General features: G+C 48.6%; 1 protein-coding gene across 2 annotated transcripts; it reads right to left on the bottom strand.

Annotated features, from left to right (window-relative positions):
• Positions 1–8,154: 8,154 nt before the first annotated feature.
• ID4 (inhibitor of DNA binding 4, HLH protein) lies at positions 8,155–9,504 on the bottom strand. Of its 2 annotated transcripts, none has more exons than XM_026047058.1 (3): positions 9,009–9,504; positions 8,540–8,598; positions 8,155–8,192 (listed from the first exon to the last, which is right to left on the bottom strand). In XM_026047058.1, exons 1-2 carry the CDS (start codon positions 9,403–9,405, stop codon positions 8,585–8,587), a joined length of 411 nt encoding a protein of 136 aa, XP_025902843.1. In that variant the 5' UTR covers positions 9,406–9,504; the 3' UTR covers positions 8,155–8,192; positions 8,540–8,584. The 2 variants fall into 2 exon arrangements, with proteins under 2 accessions (XP_025902843.1, XP_025902842.1); XM_026047057.1 differs by having other exon boundaries at positions 9,016–9,503.
• Between the last annotated feature and the right edge of the window lie 158 nt (positions 9,505–9,662).

The following is a 9,662-nucleotide window of genomic DNA, read 5'->3' as shown; positions in this document are numbered from 1 at the left end:
TATACCATCTCTTACTCTCTATTTCGTAATCTGTGCAGCTGTCTCCAGTGAATCATAGTATATACGTCTACTCTGAGAGCGTGTCAGGGTATGGTTGTCCCTTGGACACCAACGGAAACATGCATGTCTCAACAAGGTGTGCGTGTACCATGTTAATCCCTTCTCATGTGATGTCTGCAGGCCCTTAAAAGTAGAACCACAAAAGCAACTTTTTTTCACCCTTTTCTTTCTCTATTTGTGGCACTTAGCTTTCTTGCTGAAAGGATGGCTATCTAGTTCTATATGTGCACATACATCTATGCACATTTGGATCACAGGTATGTGCCAACAGAACACACACCACAGCCTGGAAATTATGAATTTTTATAAAATTCATTTTGAAATTCATTTTGAAAAATTTTGAATTTTTCATAATTATGAAAATTAACTGCTCTACGGACAAGAGCCGTGTACTGCTGAGATTTGTGGCGCTCCCTGTTGAGAGATGCCTTCACACTAGCCACAAACCTGCCGATGCTTCATAACACGGTCCTGAGATGTTTGCCCTGCTCTCTCCACCCCATGGATACCCGTCGGCGGGGCAAGATTGGGGCTGCCGGGTGCCCCTTTGCTCGGGACCTTTAGCGATGGGGATGTCGGGAGCGAGCCGTGGCCCAGCTGGAGAGGAGCGCGGTCCCGTTGTGAAAGCTATCGCGGCGCGCGATGGCCGTGATAATACTGAGCTGAGCTGAGCTCGGCTTGTTGCATGCATGGCCCTGCACGGGCTGCTTCCTACCGCTCGCCCGGGCTCTCACTTTAGCAACACCCCACACACCTGTTCAAATAATATTGCTATTGCCTTGTGTTGACACCACATCCACCCTTTCCTTTCATATAACCAGAGCTTCAAGTGAGCTGCGAATGGGAAGCCTGTGGCCGTGGCGGCAGCGTGTTTACCCGTCCCCGCTTTGTTGCCACAGATACCTGGTAGCTCGCAGGGAACAAAGATCGGTTTGACATCCTTGTTAGGCAGGATTTGCCCCCCGCCTTCCCCACACAAGGCTGGTGGCCGCCGCGGAGGGCTGAGCCCGCAGGTGTGCCATCACACCTGTGCCGGGAAAGCTAAAGGCAGCGCCTTGCCCCACAACCAGCGCCTGTTTTAATAATATCGCAGGGAATCCGAGCAAACGGAGACTCGTATCTCTGCTCATGGCTAGCGCCGGAGCTGAGCTCGTGTGGAAGCGCTGCCGGCAGGTCACTTGGCCGCTGTGAGGAGGCTCCGGGCCAAGAGCAAAGCCCGGCGGGGAAGGTGTCTTATGAGGAGGAAGAGCAGTGCAGGGCTTCCCGTGTGCCTACGCTGGCCACGCTTCAAAGTGGGCCCTGTGCAAATGCCGACACAGCTCAGCACACACCGGGGCGGGTGCTGCGCGGGTGCGGAGCAGCGTGCGGCTCGGGCGCCCGCTTCGCTGCGCCGAGGGAAAGCTCCCCCCGGGATCTCATCCTGGAGCAGGGAAACGAACCGGAGAGGAGCCCGGGACAGGTCGCACCTCACAGTTTGTTTCCTTCACCCTTCATTTCTACCGGGAAAGCTGCCCTTATCAAGTATCAGTTAATGATGCATGGCATAAAATCCTCACGGTTTTAGAACAAGGGGCTAAACATTGAAAGGTGCAGGACCCTGGTACCTTTACTCAGTGCAATCCTGCTTGCCTGCTTCTTCAGAGGCTGAGGCCCACGTTTGGATGCTAACAGAGTGAATCAGTGCAAAATGGTAAAACTTGGATCCAAACTGAGGGTTGACCGAGGTGGAGCAGAACACTACAGAGCCCCAGATATACCCATTTATTTATGTGGATTTGCCATTTGACATCTGTATCCGAATTTTACTGAAGCCTTCAATGGGCATTTGATCAAGATCTGAGTCACTGGAGTTTCCGAAGTTTAGCTGGTGGCATTTCTCACAAAAAAAAAGAAAAAAAAAAAAAAAGAAAAAGAAAGGTTAGAAAGAACAACTTGCCCATTTTCCAGTGAAGGCAGCACTCTATTTATATTGCTTATATTCATATTTAAAGGCTCATCCACAGTTGTTTCCACCGTGGTTTCAATAGTGCAGTTTGTACTCAGATGTAAGAAGGTGTTCCCGCATTTACAATAGGAAGTGCAGTAGATACACGGTGCCAGCTGGTTTGGAAAGAGTCTATATGCTGGGCTGCAACTTATGTGGAGAAATGTTCTTGAGGCAGGAAGCATATTTTATTTATTGTTATATTTATTGCATATGTCAAGTAAATGGAATCCCAAATTATGAAGATGCAAAACACAGCGTGGTTATTTATCAGCACTGAATGTTTTTATGTGCTCCAAAACAACTTGGGGTTTCCCAGCTGACTGTGAGCAGCTTGCTGGTTTTGAAGATCTAGCACCTTTGGAACTGAAGGGACATACTGAATTTTAAGCAGTTTGAAAGAGAATTAATTGCATGGACAGCAACATTTTCCCTTTTTTTTTTTTTTTTTTTTTTTTTTTTTTTTTTTTTTAATGCTCATCAATAGCAAATGATGAAGCCTCTGGGGGATATTAACACAAGTAAACTAAACAGCGGAGTGGGACTTTTTAAACAAGGTGAGACAAAAGCCTTTATGCTTCAAGCAAATTACTTTGATTTTTTAATGTTTTCACCTCTATTGTTGCAGACGTCTGCAATTAAATAGGAACTGTGTCTGGCTCGGCTCAGGTGCTCCTGGAGGTTGCGGATAGCTTCGGAAAACAACATTGCCGGCTCTCCCGCTCACGGCACCCTCCGCTCCTGCTTCTTGGGGACTGGGTAGTGCCAACTTGTTCCACAAACCCTCCTGTGAAACCACAGCCCACCACAGCCCAGGGCCTCTCATTGCTGCTTTTGTGGAGCACGTGGAAGAGGCAGCGGGGAGCAAAGGAAGGTGTCTTGAAAACCTGATGCAAACAACACCAACCTTACAATCTGCTTCGTTTGAACAATCCCTTCCTCTTTCCACATTTCCAAGGAGAGTTTTCCAATCTACTGAAAAGGCGGAGAACTATTAATTTCGAAAGGTTTTAAACTCTGCATATCGATGCTAGGCTGCAGCAACTCTGAATGAAGTGATAGTCTGTTGAATAAATAATATATATTAAAAAAAGTCCAAATAGAAATGTACAGAATAAAGTGTAACAGCTTCAAAGGAGTCATTGATCTGTGCAGTACATTATACGCATGTTAAAAATTGTTAGAATATTTATTTACATGAAACACAGCTCAAAAGGAGCCATTATGGTCCTTAAGTAAATTATACATGTTGTGAAAATTGTCTAAGTGCTTCTTTTACCAGGAACAAGTGTATCATGTCAGTTGATAAACACATTATGTTCGGAAAAAAGCAAACAAATCCAAGGCTAAAAGAAGGTTAAATCAGGGAAAGAAAGGGGGAAAAAAAATGGATAAAATAAAAGCACATGTCATGTGGAAGTGTGGCCCATGCCCTTCAAAGGAAGAAAAGTCAGGGCTGCTCTGCCCCGGGCCTCGCTCAGCACTGCCATCACACTTCACCCAGGGAGGGCTGCGTGCCCGGGGCCCTCGTGAAGGGGCTCGGGATGTTTCCTGAGAGTCCTGGGCACTAACGGGACATTCACCCTGCTCACGGGCCAAGAAATGACAGAGCGCGACTCCTCCGTCCCGGCCACCGCCGCGTCCTGCCCGAGGGCTCGCGCTGCTCTTTCCCGTGTGTCTCACACGGCTCCTTTGGCAGCACGACGCTTGCGGAAGAGGAGGAGGAGGATGGCAGCTCAGAACATCTCCCAGCCCATCCACACCTCCGTGATGGCACCTCAGTGGTCGGCACCACAGCCGGTACTGCTGATTTGCTTTGCAGGTGGCCTTTGGGAGCGAGGCTGGGGCAATACGCACTGCCTGGCTCAGCTACCCCCTCACCAGGGGCTCTGGGGACCACTCTGTGTCATGCCCTATTGTAGCATTGCGTGAGGAAGGCGCTTCTGGGAGGCAGAGACTGCAAGTTCTCTCCTAATGCAGGAGCGAAGAATGGGTTTTCTTAATGCAAGAGCGCAAGCAGTTGTACAGGGGAAATATATTTAGCCTGTGTATTCGGAATGCATGTTCTGGGATTACAGAGTAAAAGCGTTTTGGAAGCACTGATATTATTGTGAGCCTCACTTTTGGAGAAGCCAGCAAATGGTGTTGCATCCAAGACCATTATTTGAATTGTTTGTACTGTGATTTCTTTTTGTTTTTGTTTTTTTTTTTCCGGCTGTAAAGGTTCTAAAAAATGTGACTTCTACAGCTACAGAAGCATTGAAAATATAAATAATAGTAATGTACTGCTGTGTGTTTGCATAAACTTGTTTATCCTATACACAGTTCATTTATTAACTCTCAGGACACACCTGTAGGCCAGATACGACATTCCTCATGACCACTTCACTTGTGGCTGAAAATGCTATGTCTGCTTAAAGGCAACATGCTGTGGTTTAGAAAGGGGGAAAAAAAGAGTACCATTCCCCCATGAAACAGAGGGGGCAATGCAGTGATCCACCGTAAGAGCTGGAATTGGGCTGTTGCGTGGAATTGCCACCTCCTTTGGTTATGAAACCAAGAGGAGATCCTCAGCAGCTGTAGGGATGGGAAGCCCCGTGGTGCCGCACACCACCACATATGCAGTGCTCACTGCTGCTGCACCGTGCACAGCACACGAGTCAAGGATGGAGAACATCTTGCTCCCTCATCTATTGCTCCTCCAGACCATTTTCTAGTCCCCCACAATGTCCAACGCCCCAAGCAAGAGTCTTTGCAGTCCCTCCTAGGAATGTGGTTCAGAATCGGCATCTCTTTAGGCAAAATCTCCTGATAATCACCCCTGGCTTTTGCTACACTTTGCTCCCTTTTTTATCTGCAACGTAATTCCCACACCGAAGATAAAGTAAGAAACATGAATACATTTTTGCCTATTCCCTCTCTTTTCTTCCAAAAAGACGAGTACATGCGATTAGCTGGACATTACAAATGGAAACCTGGAAGATAGTTTTGACAGCTGGTGACTTGCTCAAGGTCACAAAGAGACTCAGTAGCAGAGCGGGGAACAGAATTTGGTATCCTAATTCCTAAACCGGCAGCCTTGCCCAAACTCCCATCGCACAATCAAATAGCTCCTTTTAAGGAATGTTTTTGTGACTAAAAAGGAAAATCCAGGACCTTAGAAGAAAGAGTCCTTTTAATTTGCTTTTGTGCATACCCTTCTTTTGCTATGTGAAAAATATGATTTAAATGAGGTATAGAATTAAAATATTTTGAAAATATCTAGAACTGTTGATAAACAAGTACGGCTGCATTTAGGAGGGTACCGATTCCAGCCGCCAGTGTGTGATTAGATATTCCTTGCTTACAGCTTCACATTTAGCATAAGGAATAAATCAAGACCAGCATTGACTGTGCTCTGATTGAGCCTTATTGAACATTATAGGAGTGGTTTCACATCTGTCAAGGATACTATATAACATAGGAATTTTCAGGAATTTTTCACAGCTCTATAATAATACGTCAGTTTTCTAAGGTTTAACTTGTTGCAGCAAGAGCAGTTCTTGAAAAGGACAACAAAATTTTAACAGCGCTAAACTCAAGAGGAGATTGCCCTGAAACAATCTAGAATGTGGAATGGTTGCAGCAAAGGAGTATTTTTTGGATTAATCAGAAGCTCTCTACTAGTTTTAGTATGTGGAGACCCTATAAGGTTTAACTTGGTAAAAAACACCACATTTTACTTGCTTCCTCTCCAGTGTAACAGGATACTGTAATCTGGCAAGAGCAGACAGAAACTAACAGCAGTCCTGAGAACTCCCATCACTGAGAAAATATATACTAAATATGCTAACGTACAGAGGCTAATGTGGGCACAAAAATTGTTAAAAGGAAAAAACAAAGAAAATATGGATATAAATGTAAACCTTTTCATTAAAGATTTTTACAATGCAAGAAACCATAAACTGCAGTAATGTAAACCTAGTTGTAGCCTTCTTGCTTACACGCAGTCACTAGAATAATTGGAGACCGAAAAAATCAGAGGTTCATGACTCCACTTTTCACTGACATGCATTTTGCTTATTAAACTATCATTATTATAACATCAATTGGGAAAAAAAAGATGTAAGGGATCTCACGCTTTATCCCTGGAGTCAGTGCTAAGCCTCTGAAATACCAGCAACTTCAATGGATTTGCAGTGACAGGAGGCCTCACGCTTGCAGATGTGTTCACTAGTTTTTGATTTGATCTTTATGCAATTATTTTGATTAAGAAAATGCTCATCTTGTTGACATTATCGCTGTAGTCAATAGCTAATGACCCTGGTAGCTCATTTCCTTATAAATATTTAACTTAATAGAAGTCCCTTGGGTTAGAGTACTTTCGACACTTGTATAATCTGAAACAAATCCTCCCTTTTTTCAGTCAAACAGGCCATGTTACCCACACAGTCGGCTAGCTATTTACAAAGCACCCAATTAAATCCTACTTAATTCTCCCGCTCTGAAAAATCCCATCTCACTAGCGTGCAGGCTACCGATCACACAACATGAGCATCTCCTACCCAGCCTGGACATTAGAGCCTGGAAAACTTAACTGTTCCAAGACCCCCTATAAAAAAAAAAAAAAAAAGAGTTTGCCCATGAAGCAGTCAACATCAAAAGTGAAGAGAATGTGTAAATTCAGAGGCTTGAAGAAATAAGCTGAAGAATCACAATTAAAGACAGGTAAATCTAGTTTAATGTTCACATGTAGTAGTTACACATCACAGAGATTAAACAGGATTTTAACTGTAACATAGCTGCAGTGAAATGAAAGTCATTTTGTGCTAGAAAAATAATCTTGACACAGTTATCCGATTTTTGGTCTACTTAAGTTCATTTTAAGATGAATTTACACCACTGATTATAATGACTTTGCCCATGTGCTTTTCCACAGTCCCATATTAATACTCTTTGGACGAAGGAGACAGTAACCGTTTTTCTTAATGGTTTGCCCTTTGGTTGCAAGCAGAGAACTATTTTCACTTTAAGCAATTAGTATGCTATAGGAATGCAAGTTTGCAATAAAACCTTTTGGTGCTAAATGAAGTTCAGAACAAATTCCTTGATTTGATGCAACAGCAGATTTTAAAAAAGCTGATTAAAGATCTAAAGCATTGCCCCATAATGCAAAAAGTAGATAGAATCTGTTTTTCTATTCTCAGTAAAAAAGCACATCTTGATGCTACTCTTATAGTATGCACTAAAAACCCCTGTGCCTAAATGACAAAAGTGTAGTCTCAAAATGTATAATACATTTACAAACATTTTAAATTTAGATTGAAGAAAACACATTTGTATGGACTCAGAACAAGTTTATTTGCAATTAGACATCTCATGCAATCATGCAGGACCACTAGCTATAGCTCTAACTTCCGAGTCTAAAGGACATTTGGGGAGCAAAAAAAAAAAATCCAGGAAAAAAAAGAATCCCTCAACATTCAAGATATTTTCATATTAGCAGCTCTGTACTTGAGCTCAAAGTAGTTTTCTAAAGAGATATCCCCCACAGATTTAAAAAAAACATACACACTTTGATAATATTTACAAAAAAATATTTAATTAAAAATATTTTATAATTACAGTAGTCTATTAAAGCATATACTTTTCTCACACTTATAGAACATCTCTATATATACACAGTATGAAATGTCACTCAATTTATCTATACAATATGTAACATTCCTGCAGGGAGAAGAAAGTTCCCTGGGCCCCAATAAAACCATCTATTTTAAACAATAGATGTGGAAATATATCTACAATGCTCCGGTAGATTAGTAAAGCTTCAAAACGCAGCTGCTCGGTCCCTTACAGTTAAAAACACTCCTAAAGCCTGGGTTAACGCCGGGTCTCTTCTCTCTGCGCGCCCCCGACCGCCTCCTGCCACCGACCAGGGCGCGCACGGGTCGCGGCGGACAGAAAGCGAGGAGGAGAGGCGGGTTTGAGCGAGGTGGGGGGAAGGAAAGAAAATAAAATAATAACGGGGGAGAAAAGAGGAGGATGGCTACGGACGTGCAAAACGGTGGCGGGCGGGCCGGGCTCCCTCGGCTGAAGCGCGGGGCCGGGGGCGGCCGCTGCGCGCGGGGCCGCGGCCGCCCCCGCGGTGCCTCCGTCGGCGGCCGCGCACCTGTGGGAGAGGAATGAATAGAGGGGGTGTGTGAAGCGCTCCGCTCCAGACCGACTGGCGCCACCAGCACAACACAAGACATGCTTGATCAACAACCCAAAACAAGCCGGGTCAAACAACAACCGCAGCCACCCGGGCTGCGCCAGCCGGGGGGATGCCGCAGCTGCGAGCCACCGCCAGCGGCGTTTCGGCAGCGGTGAGAAAAACACCGTCATTATTAGCATTTTTTTTTTTTTTTTTTTTAAGCCTCCTCCTGCGCACATCTCGCCGCCTCCAGGTGCCCCTTCCCCTCGGCGCCCGCCCGGCGCGGCGGTGCCCCCCCCGACCCCCCAGCCCCCGGCACTCACCTGGGGAGCGGCGCTCAGCGGCACAGGATGCTGTCCCCCGGCTTGTTAACGGAGCCAGCCTGCGCGGCAACCAGACGGCGGCAAATTAGCCAGGGGGGTAAAAAGAGACAAAACACCCGCCCGCCCGCCGCATGGGCCCCCGGCCCGGCCGGGGGGGCTCGCGGGAGCCCCCCGGGGTGTCTGTGGCGGGGGCCGCGCCGGAGCGAGCCGGGCTCTCGCTCCGCCGGGCCGCGCTGCTCCCGCGCCCCGCGTGCGGCGGCTGCCACACGGGGTCCGCGACAAGGGGGGGGGTCCGGGACAAGGGGATGCTCCCCAACCCCCTCGCCCTCCCCCCCCGCGCGCGCCCAGCGCCCCTGGCTGCGCACTGTTTCCCGCCAGCGTTCCCGATATTCCGCCAAAGGCGCGGGAGCCCCGCGCGCGCTGCCGCGGCCCCTCGGCGGAGCCCCCCCGCGCCCCGCCGCGCACGCACCTCTTACCGGGTCGGTGTTGAGGGTCGTGAGCGGCGTCCTGGCGGTGCCAGCGGGGCAGGGTCCCGGGTGCAGCGCGGGCGGCGGCGGCGGCTGCGGCCGGAGCAGCGCCGGGTGCGTCTCGAGAGCCAGCTGCAGGTCGAGGATGTAGTCGATGACATGCTGCAGGATCTCCACTTTGCTCACGCGCTTGTTGGGCGGGATGGTGGGCACGAGCCTCCGGAGGCGGCTGTAACAGTCATTCATATCGCACTGCAGGCAGAGCGCGGCCGGCTCCTCGCCCGACGGCGGGCCCCCCTTGCAGCCGCTGTGCTCGGCCAGGCACCGCAGCGCCGGGTGCCCCGCGCCGCCGGGCTGCGCCTTGCGGCTCGGGTGCCGCACGGGGCTCACGGCTTTCATGGTGCCGCAGGCAGGGAGGCAGGCAAGCAGGGAACAGGGAGACGGGAACAGGGAGACGGGCACAACCGCCCCCTCCGCCGCCCGCGACCTCGGGCGGCAGCGGCGCTCGCACCGCTCGCTTGCCCGCAACGCGGCCGCTTCGCCGGGGATGCTGCGAGGGGCTCTGGCCGCGCGACACCCGTGGCAAGCGGCAGCCTCCCCAGCCCGCCCCCGGCTCCCGCCGCGGCCGCCTCTGCCGCCGCTCGCCCCGCGCCGCC

The sequence above is a fragment of the Nothoprocta perdicaria genome, unplaced genomic scaffold (genome assembly GCF_003342845.1).
Source record: "Nothoprocta perdicaria isolate Ctin4 unplaced genomic scaffold, notPer1 scaffold_47, whole genome shotgun sequence".
NCBI classification, from domain to species: Eukaryota; Metazoa; Chordata; class Aves; order Tinamiformes; family Tinamidae; genus Nothoprocta; species Nothoprocta perdicaria.
This window is presented reverse-complemented; position numbering and strand designations above follow the sequence as displayed.